This window comes from Anthonomus grandis, chromosome 8 (genome assembly GCF_022605725.1).
Source record: "Anthonomus grandis grandis chromosome 8, icAntGran1.3, whole genome shotgun sequence".
Lineage (NCBI taxonomy): Eukaryota > Metazoa > Arthropoda > Insecta > Coleoptera > Curculionidae > Anthonomus > Anthonomus grandis.
This window is the reverse complement of record NC_065553.1, coordinates 23,339,309-23,354,568: the sequence shown is the minus strand read 5'-3', so window position 1 is coordinate 23,354,568 and position 15,260 is coordinate 23,339,309. Positions and strand designations below refer to the sequence as shown.

The 15,260-nt window shown below is 31.6% G+C and overlaps 1 protein-coding gene across 1 annotated transcript in view; it reads left to right on the top strand.

Moving 5' to 3' along the window:
• LOC126739468 (vacuolar protein-sorting-associated protein 36) overlaps positions 1 to 12,163 on the top strand; it is a 29,630-nt gene extending 17,467 nt beyond the window's left edge. The window contains exons 7-8 of the mRNA XM_050445145.1: positions 10,861 to 11,073; positions 11,283 to 12,163. Coding sequence (XP_050301102.1) covers positions 10,861 to 11,073; positions 11,283 to 11,395 — 326 coding nt within the window. The 3' untranslated portion in view covers positions 11,396 to 12,163. The remainder of the gene's footprint in view (positions 1 to 10,860; positions 11,074 to 11,282) is intronic.
• The last annotated feature ends 3,097 nt before the right edge of the window (positions 12,164 to 15,260 follow it).

The following is a 15,260-nucleotide window of genomic DNA, read 5'->3' as shown; positions in this document are numbered from 1 at the left end:
TTTTTTAAGCCAGAGATGTAACTTAGACACGCATAATCTTTATTAAGTAGAAATATTTCTCTATCATCGCTTCTTTCCATATCTCTTTTTAGTAGAAATTCTTCACAGTTATTATTGCATTTTAATTTTTCCAAGATTTTATATCCAAAATATCCCGCCACATATGCATTAGAGCAAGTCTCTAAACTTATATTTTCACTAATATTTTCATTACAGTTATTTATAGAATTAATAATACCAGAATCTTTAATAGTTTGAGAGCCTTTGGTTCGAGCGCAGTTAGAGGAAGAAGCTGTATTAACCTCTTCATCTAACTTAACTTTTTCATCCAAAGCTCTTTTAGATGAAGGTGCTTTAATAAAGTTCAAACAATCTTGCAGATCTTCTTCGCAATTTCCTGTTTCTATTGCATTTTGTAACCTAATGTAGATGTTATATTGCAAAGAAACTCTAAATTGTTGGACAGAGGGCGTTGGATTGTATCCACACCTATTTCTTATAATAGAAAATAAATTTTCAAGAGGATCCTGATTAAGATGACTTGTCGAAATAAATGTACACTGAAATATTTTAGATAAATATTCCCATAGCCGCAAAACCGATGTAAGAGTCCAAATAAATCCATTAATACAATGCATATTATCTCTTTTTTTCTCATTTTCAAAAATAGCAATAGTTTTAAAGTATTCAAGACCAAATTTAAGATTACTTAATGCAATTGGATTTTTAAGAGACAATGCTTTTTTATCAGGGTTGGCATCTGATAATGTGTTGCTATTTAATGAATCAAAAATCTTATTTATGGTTTTTAAAAACATAGACGTATCGTAAGCAGTTTCGCTTTTCAACATGCCTAATTGAGCAGCTGATTTAACAGCAGCAGCAACTGAGTTTGAAAAAACTTGAGCTGCGTATTTAACTCTTATTTTTTGAAATGTGCTAGGTTTAATATGTGCGTCGTTTATTTTTGTTAAAGTTCTGGTGGTAGAACTCCTTTTATCAATATCATAAGTTTTTATAATATCAAACCAAGAAACAAAATTTTCATTGATTTTAAATTTTAATTTGGGGTTCATAAAATTATTTCGTAATGACTTTAACAAGTGAGGTACATCAAAAATCGTAAAAATGTTTGAATTATCAATATCTATGCAAGGATTGAATTTTGATGCACCTAAAATATTAAAGGCATATCTGTTGCTTGTTCCTTGGTCGCATACCAAAGCAACTGGTATTAGAGTTAATTTTTTTAATGTCCTTATAACATATTTTATTATTTTTGATAAATCTTCACCCTTAACTGGTCCATTCGATGTAAAGTAACATAGGGGAATTTTCCAGTTCCCAAATATGCCTCTAAATAAAAGACCAGTGCAGTATTGGCTAACGAATTTTTGCGTCCAAGGAAACCTAGATCTTCGTAGCCTTCGATATAATCATACACTTTATTATAGTCCAGTTTGGGTTTTAATGAAATTTCGTCAAATAGTACAGCACAAACGCGCTCTGTTTTATCCATTGTTTTTACTTTTAGAAAAAGTTTTTTTGTCAACTCATTTTTTAAACCTGTTTTTAAATTATTTATTTTTAACCATGACTGAATCGTGCGGACTGATGGAAGAGAAAAAAATAAATTATTTCTTAAATATTTATAGCAGCCAGGAGATTTATAATAGATGGAAAGAGCTAAATGCTTCTCATCTAACTTCCAAATGTTTCTTTTCCGAGTTGCTAACTGCATACCAAGAAACGTGTTTAAAGTGGGGCTTTTATTTTTAAACATATGCAAAATATTTGTATTTACATTTCTTTTTCTTTTTAAACGGATATTTTGCATTCTTTTAGCCCTAATTTGGTTTTTTAAAACATCTATTTTAAAATGTACAGCACCCAACTGTTTTTTTTATATCGGATTTTGTGGATGAGGGACTTGATATTTGACATAGTTCATTTGCCTGTCGTTCTGGGCTTGTTATTTTACATAATTCTTTTTTTTTCAGTTACAGGGTTTTCGGGGGTGGTACATAAACGCTTAACACTATTAATAAATAAATTTATATCTGCCTCATCATTATCATCGTCAACTGCTGGATTTTTCTTTCTGGAATAAGTTTTGATGGTGTCCGCTAAAACAAAAACATTACAAGGATAGAGTATTGCAAATAGCTTATATTTATTTGTGTACAATTGCTGTATTGCTTCCCTGTAACGTTACTTTTCTGTAATTTGCTTTATGAAACATTTACTCTAATATCTAAAATCTTTAAAAAAGTTTCAAGCCAAAAAATAATTTGCGGACCCTATAAATAAAAAAATATGAAAATCCTAATTTTCATAAAAAGCTTCTTTATCCCGCCCAAAAATATTCGTGGTACGTCCACAGATTACCTAAACCAGATGCGAATGTAAGCCTGGCGGCATGATCTGCGTTCCCCACTATTTTCGTCCGCTCAACGTCGGATCAAATAGTATGGGAGCACAATTATTTTAGTTTCACGCTTGCTTCGGTACCCGTGACGCTGAGAAGTGGCATAGTGCGAGCGCAAATATATTTTTTTAACTATGACGAGTTATAAGTGCATAAGTAGATGCTGTTCTTCTGTGAACACAGAAGTAACCTTTTTTGGTCTTCCAAGTGATCCTTTAAGGTAAACGTATTTAATTTATTTAGTTTTAAAATAATACGCACCGTTTGTTTAGACGTGAAGCTTGGCTTCGTGCAGCTAAAAGAGAAGACCTGCTGCAAAAAGAAAACTTTAAAAATTACAGAATATGTAGAAAGCATTTTGCGGAAAAATATATCTCAACTGGAGGGAAAAAGTTATTTCCAAACGCTATACCTACATTTTTTTGTAATCATATTTGTGTACTTACATCGACGGAAATAAATGATACTGAAATTAATGTTAATCTGGAATCCGAAAGCGAAGAACCTCCACGAAAGATTTTGATTTTATCAGGTAGGTTAACTATACTCTATTTCAGAAGTGTATAGAGCAATAAACTGAGGAATTCCGTTCTGTTTGGCTACATTTCGTGGTAGTTCATAGGCGCAGGTACTTATAATATTTATGAATTTAATTTTCACGGATTAAATGCCTTTATTTTGAAAGAGATTAAATACTAAATAAATACTTTTAATCCTTTTGTATAGGTACCTATCTTTTAACGCTTTGTACATGCAAAAATGGGGTCAGGTAATATATACAGACTATAAATACTTTTAAATCATATTTTAAACGTTAGTAGTCACTGCTACGCTGTAGTGTAATCACAATATTATTATCCCAATATTTAAAAAATGGAGGTATTCAGTCCAACGAAAAGATGTACTAAAAATTCTCCACTATCGCTGAGTGAAAAAGTTATTATTTTAAATGTACATGATTGCATAAAACACGATTACCCTAGTTTTACTGTGCAAGAAATTGTTGAAAAATGTTCTCGAATGAGTGGAATTGGAAAGTCCACCAGTTTCAAATTGTTGCGGGAAAGAAAAGTAGCAGGTCAAGTGGAATCTCCCAAGCAAAAGCCAGGACGACCTACAAAAGTCCTTGGTGAAAATGCTAAATGTATAATTCGAAGAAAAGTTCACTCTTTTTATTTTAAAAAGGAAATACCCACCCTAGACAAAATTTTAATGGAGCTTGGCCGAGATGACAGTATTCCGTTGATAAGTAGAAAACTTTTATGGAAAGCTTTAAAAAATATGGATTTTGCCTGGGAAAAGCATAACCGCAAAGCACTTTTACTGGAGAGCGACGAAATTGTTTGTTGGAGACGACAATACTTGAGAAGTATCAAGCAGTACCGCAGGGAGCAAAAGAAAGTTTTTTATCTTGATGAGACGTGGATTAACGAAGGTTATATAGTCCAAAAAATGTGGCAAGACAAAAATATAACCAGTGCTCGCCAAGCTTTCATAGAAGGCCTGTCTACGGGTATTAAAGTACCTTCGGGAAAACAAAAAAGACTTATAATCACACATATTAGAAGCGAAGAGGGATTTTTAAAACAAGGTCTGCTAACCTTTGAGTCGACTCGCACAGGAACTCAGACGTTTTCGAGGACTATTTTGGTGAAATGATAAAATTTCTTCCGGCTAATTTGGTGGTGGTTATGGATAACGCAAGCTATCATTCACGGCGAATAGAGAAGACGCCAACTTCAAGTTGGAGAAAGCAAGAAATTATCGATTGGCTGACTGCAAAAGGTATTGCGTTTGAAGCAAATTTGATAAAAAAAGAACTGCTGGCAATAGCAAACTTACACAAAACTCGTTTCATGAAATACGCCGTGGAAGATATAGCCGAAAAATATAATATAACTGTACTGCGCTTACCGCCATATCATTGCGAACTAAATCCTATAGAACTGATATGGGCGCAGGTAAAAGGATTTGTAGCAAGACAAAACACGACTTTTAAAATGAAAGATGTTAAACTACTGTTTGATCAAGCCATTACGGAAGCGACACCAGAGAATTGGCGAAAAGCAGTCCAGCATGTAATTAAGCAAGAGGACAAAATGTGGGATCTTGACAACCTCATCGAGACAGTCGATCCTTTAATTATAATGTCAAGAGGTGATGACAGTTCGTCAGATGACGAAGAAGACTACAATCTATTATAATTTAAAATTGTTATACACTGTTCAAAAAGTGCCAGATCCAAAAGTGACATTTTCAACTGTTTTACTCTACATATTATGTTCAATAAATTTGTGAAAAAAATATATTATTCCATTTAAACAAAAGTAACTTTCTAAAATAAAATAGCATTTATTAATTAAGTACATTAATTATAAGGTAAAAAACAAGTCTCAGTTGCACGCCTTTGGCGAACCGTTTTCAATGTTTATCAGTGGGTAACAATGGGCAAAACTCATAAATTGACCCAAAACCGGGTGGCACTACCTGCAATCAACCAAAAGAAAGAATTTTACATTGAAACTAATACCCAACTAAGGTAGTGGCATAAAATATTGGTGGATCACCAGGTACCACTTTTGCATACCTAATGAGGTTTTATTGCTCTACACACTTCTGAAATAGAGTATAACAATAACAATAAAATATAACATTTTAATGTGTTTTTATTAATTTATGTTTTTCTTTATTGCTAATTTAAAAAAAGAGCTGATTGTGTTATTAATGTTAATCAAACATATATTTTTATTTTTTAGTTTAACACGATTTAGTTACCTAATTCTTTCTTTACTGTCTCATTGGGAATTGGCTGAAGAAAATTGCAATTTTGCTATGTTTAAGACTTAATTCTTGTGCTGTTATATGAAGCTTAAATTTAAATAATTTTCACTATGGTTCAAAAATATATAAGAACCGCATTGTCAGCAATATTCCCAATTAGAAATATTCCTAATTAAAAGGGGCTTTTGGTTTGCTGTTTATCAATTGCACTAAAAGTATAATAGAAATATTAATATAAAAAAAATAGTTAGTACAATGCAAAAAATAAAAACTCTTTAGAGTTACAGGTCGCTAACATATGTATATAATAAAAGCAAACAATAAATCACATTTCTTTTCAGCAAAATGTCAAGTATTTGTTTTTATTCTATTTGCCCCTCGGTTTACCCTGCCTTATCAAGTTTTGTAATATTTATTTTATTTTTTCACTTTCACACAAATAAAAATTTGTTTTTAAAAGGACATTTTTTTTTAAAATGTGCTTTAGAAAATAAATATTTTTAAAACTTTCTTAATAATATTTATTTTTTTCTTTGTTATTATCTAGATGTGGATAACCTTAAATCAAATAAAGATATGATTGACCAAACGACCAATTATAAATTTGTTCAAAGTGATTTTTCAAAGGCATATGTAAACACAGGTATTAGCATAGGCATTATCTAAATATTTATAAAAATAGTATTAGAGTTAATAATTTTTTAGATGTGACAGGCACTAAAGATACGCCCATCAATTACATTACAAGCATAAAATCACCAAGCATAGGAACACAAACTTCATCTGCATTGACTGCCAATAGCCCAAGAAAGCTGAAGTTGCGATACCAAGTCAGAGGTTTAAAAAGAAATATATTAAAACAAAAAAAGCAATTTGAGCAGGCTAAAGCGATTAAACCGAAACTCGATAGTTTTATTAAATTATGTGACAGCTTTTTAAATAAAACTTTATCTGAAATAATAAAAGTTCAAGCTAAATTACAGCATAAAGTAGGTAAAGCTAAACGATATCCAGATAGTTATAAACAGTTTGCTTTAGTTTTGTATTTCTTGGGGCCAAAAGCATATAGATTTCTCGCAAAAAAATTAAATTTACCTACTAAACGTACTCTGGAAAAAATGACACAAAGTATTGTTTCAAAACCAGGACTAAATGAACAAACATTCAATTCTCTTGCTATTAAAGTTAAAACTATGTCTGAACTTGATAAGTATTGTACCATATGTATTGATGAAACATCTTTAATGTCCTATCTTTATTTTAATTTAGCAAAAGATGAAATTGTAGGCTGGGAGGATATTGGAAAAAATGACAATAATAATATCATAGCACAAAATGTTGCTGCTATTATGGTTCGCGGACTTTTTCATAACTGGAAGCAACCACTGGCTTATTTTTTTGTAAACTCCCAACTTAAAGCTTCAGATATTTTAAAAATATTAACTGAATGCGTTAAAAAATTATCAGATGCTGGTTTATTTATCCAAGGCTTAGTAACTGATATGGGCTCTAATTTTATACAGCTTTCTAGAATGCTAAAGGTTAACGAAGAAAATCCTGAATTTCAATTGGGCGATTTGAAATTAGTTTACATTTTTGACCCTCCACATTTATTAAAGGCGACTAAAATTTTAGCCGAAAATAATTTTCATTTTGACAACAAAGTAACGTCTTGGAAGTTTGTCGAACAATTTTATGAAAAAGATAGCCAGCAAGTGTATAGGTGTGCTCCGAAACTTACTAAATCCCACATATATCCTAATAACTTTGAAAAGATGAAGGTAAAACTGTCCACTCAAGTTTTAAGTCATAGTGTTGCGAGTGGAATGAATACATATATGACATTAGGAGCACTTCCTGTAGATGCTTTACCTACAATTGAAATTATAGATAAATTTAATACTTTGTTTGATTTGTTTAATTCTACAGATACGTCCCACCCGAATAAATTTAAAAATGCATATCAGGGTCTTGATTATCAAGTTGAGTTTTTAAATCACATGTGGCTATTTTTGAAAAACCTTGAAATATGCAATAATAAGGGAAAAAATTTGACAAAAAAGTGTAAATTTCGTTCGTGTTGGATGATATCTATCTATGGATTGAAAGTTTTATGGCAGCGCCTTTCAAATTGCGGATTTAGCTACCTAAAAACCAGAAAAATAAATCAAGACTGTCTTGAAAATTATTTCGGAAATATAAGGCAACAAGGAGGAAATTGCGTAAATCCAACCCCAATTCAATTTCAAAGAGCCCATAAACAAATATTTTGTCAGAATTTTTTACACTCTGAATATATGAACTGTGAGGATGATTTAGGCGTGCTTCTAGCTGAGCTAAAAAACGTTTCAGATGAAAATTTAAGAGAAGTGATGCCTATGCAGTCATCTCAAATATGTAAGGCAATAACTGTTTCTGATTGTGATTATAGAGAACACAGTTTAACCACACAAAATGCTTTTAAATATGTCTGTGGTTACTTAATTAAAAAAGCTTTAAATATTCATAAATGTCCCATTTGTGTCAGTTTTTCAGAAGAATCCGGAAACCTTGATGCTTCAAATTTATTAACTAAACTAAAGGCATATAGCAACACCGAAACTAATATTTTTGGTAGTTTGAAAACACCTAGCGAGAAATTTGTATGTTTTATTTATGAATTAGAAAAAAAAATTATTTCAATGTTTGATCAAATATCTACTAAACCTGGCATTTCTCATAAATATTTAAACGTTATGAGTTTAATAAAATTTAATCATCCCTGTAATAATTTCCCTCGATTATATATTGTAAAGTTATTTATAAGACTTAGGATATTTTATGCTTTAAAGTATGCTAACAGAGATTTGAAATCTTTAAAAAAATCGGAGAAAACCAATAAAAAAATTCGAATTCTTAACCATTTATAATAAAATAAATATTTATTAATAGATAGTTTTTTTTTGAAACTGAACAACTGGTGCAAAAAAAATGCGTGTTAAAAAATAAAGAAAGTCTATGACCAATGGTGGAAATCATCAGCTACCGGTAAAGGCCTCGCTTTGACTGGAGCCGCGCCTTTGTACGCCGCTTGGGTTACGAACTTGAAAGGTGCCGACGCAAGCTTTCGCATCTGGTTTAGGTAATCTGTGGTACGTCTTTAACATCTTCTAGTTAGCAAATTAAGTGGCCTGTTAAATTTAAAATATTTGTTTGCTGTAGAACTTTTTTTGAAAAGCAAAGCTTTTTTAAAATAAATAGGCATTTCCAAATTTTGCTAAAAAACAAACAAACTTTTTATCCTAAAATGATGAGATCTATCGTCCATTTACAATTGTGCATTAAAAGAATTATCCTGTCTATATGTAAGTAATATAATAATTATCGTTGTAATAGGTAAGGTTTGTCACCAACTTGTAAAAGGGTTTGAAAATATGCAAAAGGGCAAATAGGAATATTTTCAGTAATGCGAGCACGAGAATGAGCATTAAAAGTATACCCACTCATGTACTTTTAATACAACAGTTAAAAAAATCTGCCTATAAAAAATAAAGTGTCAAGTTTAAGTAATATTGTAATAATCTTTACTTATTATTTTCCCAATTATTGATGAAACTTTTGCATCTAAACTCTCAAGGCTTTGAGCGTTACATGAGGTATCAGGCAAAGAAATTATGTTTCTAGAGGCCGGTTCTATAATTTAGAGTAAATTTATAACACTAATTTGGAAGTAAAGTATCAAAAATAATACCTTTCCATGAAATTGGTACAGCTGATTTTAGAAGTCTCTTTCCCTTATTACTTACTACAATATATATTTTGTCAAAATGTTTCTCGCAAACCACTTTGTTTTTTAATAAATTTTCATCCATAACATATGTTTCCGCATTGCCTATATTTTCTATCCATTGGTTAAGCAACACCGGTTTTAAAATCGGAAATTTGAAAAAACTGAGAACATTGTTTTTACATTTTCTTACATTATTGCGCCCACGATACGCACACTGATTAATTTTGCCTAAAGGAGCCATTGTCTCACAAAGATATTTACATATATCTATCTATTTGTGATTATGATATCCAAGAAAATTTTTTAACAACTACCAAATTGCAATACGGCAAACACGAACCTATGCAAAAACTCTCCCACACGACTCGGGGATGATCGGCCGATTACTAATGAGAAGCGACGGACGAAATTATTTTCGCACATACTGAAGAGAATCGCCATCTATTTTTCACGCATATTTGCGGTCACGCTTTAGCCCATAAGGTTGCGTATCTTCCCAAATATTCAATCAACGGTAAAACATATACAGTGCATCCCAAAAGTTATGTCTAAATTCATTTAAAATTCAGGGGTGTGTTCGAAAAAAAACGCTCGGACCCGTCGATTTTTATTTCAAGTTGCGCATTTTTGTACGTTAAGTTTGTATATACAGGGTTGCTCAAAAATAAATTACGACCATCAACTTCATTTTTTCATTCAAATGAAAACACCTTTTTTTTATTTCATTTTTGAATTTCGCGTGGAATTCTACGTATGTTTCATGTCCTATACCTAAAGTCAACAGTTATCGAAAAAAAGACGACCAAACATTAGTATTGAAGTTCACCTTACGAGTCATCTTATCTCTGAGAATTTTTATACAGAGCAAAATTCCATTCATTTGTGTTTTTTTATTGTTGGCTGGTGACCGTGTATTTTCATAGAAACTGTATGACAGTTGTACGCCAAACAGATATTGTCAAGTGTGAAGTGTACGAGCAGAGTTGCGGTTTTCATAATGGTAAAATTAACGGAACGAGAAAAAAATAGAAATTCTGTGCATGGTTGGGTTTGGTGATAAAACACGTACTCAAAGAGAAGCTGCTCAATTATTCAATCAAATCCATCATGTTCGTCCTCCGATATGTAAAAAGGTGGTGAGTAGAATAGAGGCTAAATTTAGAGAATTCGGTCATGTTAGAGATCTACCGAAATCTGGTCGTTCTGCTCGAGATGAAAATGAACAACTTGACGTTTTGCTTTCTTTGAAACCCTATCAAGTTATTCCTGTGCAAGAGTTATTTGATGACGATTTCGATAGGCGAAATGAGTTTTGTGAACGCTTACAAAACATGTGCAATCTAAGCAACAGAAAATCCGCATTGGATGATGGAGGTAAACACCCAGTACCCTCAAAAACTAAATGTGTGGCGTGGAATAGTGCGCGGAAGAGTAATAGGTCCCTTTTTCTTTGAACAGACTTTAACGGGACAAGTGTATCTCGATTTTCTCCAATTTGAATTAGTTCCAGCATTACTATAAGAGAGTAAAAATAAAGAGTTTTGGTTAGCGGTAAAACTGTCTCGTAATTTGATACTTTCCAAGTTGTTGGAGTCCTTCTTGATGTCTCTTAGGTATTTGGTATCATTTTTCTACTTATTCCAGGCATTTCAAATCAATTTTCATCTTATCTGAAACTTCTTTCTTTTTGATGACATTTTTAGAAAATAATGATCTCATAAAAAATGGTGATCATTTTATAAGATAAATTTCTGGTAGAAAAATGTAGAAATCACATACAAGTGCTCAAACGATAATGTTTTTTAATATTTATTAGATTCCTAATTCACAAAGTGTAATTTGTATTTATTTCATAAACACTATTTAAATTTGTATTTTCCAGGTCTTGGAGCTTCGAACAAGGATTTATTAGCCCTCCATAACGGAGCTTGGTCATCTTCCTCGTCAAACGATGACAAACGATTAAACGAGGGCGGACAAGAGAAAATTGTAAGGGCCTTCAGTGAGGTGATGAAAAATATGGCCAGAATGAAAACGTACGTCCGCCCATCAATGTGCAAACCATACGGAAAGCAATCGGAGGCTTTACAGAAAAGTAAGCACCAATTTAAAATAATATAATTTTTTTAAATTTCAACTTTGTATAATGATGATATTCCGACCTGAATTCTCGAGAGCCCCCGCGAGAGTGGCTTTCGAATATTGATGGCGATTTAACTTTGATCTTATCTGACTTTTATTTGTTGTTGCTCTAATAGTCATAATGTTAACGTTATTTGGGTTAATATGAAATACATGTTTTAGCTCTTATGGACACAATTCAGCTTATCCAGTCTTTACGTAGCTTTTTGCCTCCGCCACATATCCAGGTGAGCTCTTGGAAGAACGAGGATAAGCACAGATATGAGGAAAATTAATTAATTTATTTTTTTAATTTATACAAGATTGCAATATCAAGACGTATCTTTATCCAGTTAAACTGGAACACGTACAGCTTTCTAGGGTACTTCAAATACCTACTTATATGCTTATATACATAAGTTTTTATTATATTTTAAATTCATTTCGTTCCTTGTACTAACGTTGAGAAGAGATTCGAAAGTATTTTTGTGTGATATTTTCTGTGTACTTAAATTATTTTTCTTATTGTTATTTTATTATCGGCGGTTAGCGATGCTAAAAAAGAAAATTCGAGAATGCCAAACTTTTTATACTTTGCCAGCATTTAAAAAAAAAAAAGAAAAGAAAATTCGGGAAATTGAAAGGAGGAGAGTACGGGGGAAAATCTAGTCGTGGGAAACTGTCTTTTTTTTGTTATAAATTTGCTGTGATATATTTAGGAAAGTGTTTTTTTATTTATTTTTGGGAAATTTAGGGCGAAATTTTAGCTGGCCTAATACTAATCTTGCCTAGGAACCAAAAAATTCTTTAAACACGAACAATGCTTTACATTATTATTTTTTTGGTTGTTTTTAGTTATTGTATGGTACTTTATACTTATTCTTAAGTTACTTGTATCCTGACGTATTTATTGTAACATTATACTGTAACAAAATCGCCAACAATCATGAAATGTGTAGGCTTAAATAATGGAATCTTTATTGTAACGTAGAATCTCAATGGAGATCGCAATTTTTTTGTGCAATTTTAATTTATACCGTAATAAAAATTGATAAATAACAAAATCGTATATGTATATCCTAGTCCACACTTACAACGGGAATGAATCAGAGGTGTATGGTGGCCTAAAGAAATGCACAATACAATTTACATTACTCCGTAATAAAGTCATAATTTTGATAGTTTTACCAAAGTTTACAGAATAGAATACAAGTTGGGTCACTCCGGTCGGCCGTCAAAATCCACCCCGCAGTTCCCCGTCTGCCCGGTGCACCAGGCACCTTCTGCCGCATAAAGGCTCAAGAAGGTACACGCAAAAATTAAGTTTCGAGATAAACGAGTTTAAATTTAAGGCCACGTATTTATTATTTGTCCGAATTGCACCGATTTAACTTCTCTTTTCAACCAAATAAATTTAAATGGATTAAAACAATATTTAAACAGTGTTTTGGTGATTACACTACTTTGCCTTTGTATTTTTTTTTAACGTGCCTTAAAAAAATGGCAAACTAAGATATAAGCACTTACCCTACTTTGCCTTGGCACTAAGGTCATGAAAAAATAGTTAAGAACTGGTAAACTAGTGTATACTTATACACTAAATTTGAAGAAATGGGAAGATATTGGGGTTTAAATTAAAGAACGTGGAAATATACTAATTTTTAATATAAACTTGCTGGAACTTAAAATTAATTTTCACAGAAAAGATTTTTATAAAAACTTAAAAAAAAATAAAAATATAAAAAAACAAAAAACATAACTCTTTAAACAAACTGTTAAAATAAAATAATTTCTCTTAGGTTCAAGGTTTTAAAACTTAGCCGTATTTGTATATTTAGAATTTGTACCAATAATGTCGATTTAATTAACAAAATAGGTGTAAAGTATATTAATACGATTTTTTTTAATAAGGAACCAAAATAGGAACTAAAAAAAATATATTCTTGGTAACGTAGGAAAAATTATAATAAACGACAAATGATTATAGCCATTCCTCTAGCAAATCATTGGCTTTGGTAGAAGGCATCTGTTGCCAAAACTTTCTTCTCGAAGGCTTCATGTGTGGAACTAAGCTTCTCATAATTCGATCTCTTTTATCGCTATTTATTCCACGAACATTTGTTAGTTTAGATGGCATAATATTTAAATTTATTTTTCTCTTTAATTTAAGATTAGATTCTTTGTATTCCAAATTTTTAAAATCGGTTTTATAAAGAAACGCTTCCTTTCCCTTCACAAAACAAATCTCTACTATGTCTTTAAGCAAAATAGCGTCACTGTCTTTTCCTTTTTTTGAAGTATTTTTGGAAAATATATTTTCTACTTTCATGAAATCGGTGATTAACATTTCTTTTGTTACCAATCGTTTCGCAGATTTTTCAACAACTTCAATAAAGTCGTCCATATCTTCGATAGTGTTTTTTTTCTTTGCACACTGTTTAATTTTGCCGTGCAAACCATCGGCGGAGTTATAAGTGTGCCCTTTTAATAAATATTTTATGGTTATAGATTTAAGAGAGCAACAATCATTAATGTATATTATTAAAACTGAAAAAAGTAACCAATTTTTATTTTGCGCCGTACAATTATCAGCCCACAAAATAACTTCTGATGCATCTCTACAGAGATCCAAAAATTTTATAAATGCACTGGCAACGTCTTTTCCTCTTCGTCCAGCGATAGCCTCGTGCCATATAATAGCAAAGTGATTGTCATTATTCTTTAAAGAGGCAAAGGTCTCATTGAAAACAACAAGCCTTGATGTAAAAAAGGATTCTTTAACTTTTGGCATTCTCGGTAACAGGAACACCTTTTGCATATCCACCGCATAAACTTTTACAATTGGATCCGTCAAATACTGCTGCGCATCTTTTTGGTATAAAGATTGTCGTAGATGGTACTAAAAAAATATGCAAGGTGGTCACACGAACAATTTTTCAATTAATAGATTGTTGTGGCATTTATAAAAGTTTTGATTTAATTTATTTTTTATTTTACACTTTTAATTAAACTTTCTGCTTTTAAAAGTCAATAAAAGTCTCGAAAAAAGCTTATTTTTAGTCCAATAATAATATAGGTTCATACTAGGTTTTGTAGATTAATTCTGTTAAGAAATTGGTCAGGGTAATTAAAATACAAGCTTAAATTTTGTAAAAAAACGCAATAATAGAAAAAGTGAACAAAAAATAAGTAAAAAATTACCTCAGCAATGTGCTCTTCTTTTGTAAGTGAAGTTTCTTCGTTATTTGTTTGGCCTAATTCCGAACATGTATCACATTTGTCTGCTTCTATTTCATAAAACCCATTATTTAATGCTTCTACTTCTTTTCTATAAGTTTCATAGCTAACTTTATTTTCAGGATATTTTTCGTTATAGTCTTTGTACAAATCCCTTATAGACAATTCAGCTGGCAGGTACTTTCTATTTGGCGCGTGTGCTCTTCTATATTGTGATGGTTTGGGATTATAGGAATATATGGTCTTTAATTGGAGTTTTGCTTTGTTTATTTCCTGGAGTCCGTTTTCCTCTTTGGTCTGCTAATAAGGGAGTTGCTATTTGTGTACCATGAGGATCCTTATTCTTTTTTAACATATAGTCTACCACCATCGTACTTTTGTACCCCAAAGTTGTCATAAAAAATTTTTGGCATACTTTTACCTGCTCGTCTTCACCGTTTGCGTTAATTTTCGGCAAGGTATATGTTCTAGAAAAATTTCTACGACTTTCCAGACGCTTACGTTTCGCTTTAGTTTCGTGAATTTGCTTATAAAGCCACATCGTTTGTAAATCCGTATCTAATGGCCAAAATCGTATATGCAAGTCTTTTCTATTGTCTGAATCAAATGCATTAAGGCATTTTTTAGTCTTGCAGTGGCAGGTGGGAGGCCCGATAGGGTGTTTATTCTTATTTCTTATACCTTTTTCTTTTGAAGTACGTGGTCGCTTTTTATTTAATATTTCGGGTCTATTTTCTTTTACATCTGATTCTGTATCCTCTTGAATATCAGCTTCACCGATTTTTTTTATGTTATCACCTATTTCTTCTATGTTATCACCTGTCTCTTCTATATTATTAAAAGTCACGTCTCGTACATCTAAATCTGAGTCACTATCCATATTGATATTCTGTTGTTTCTCCCTCGAGGGTATATAATCCGGAT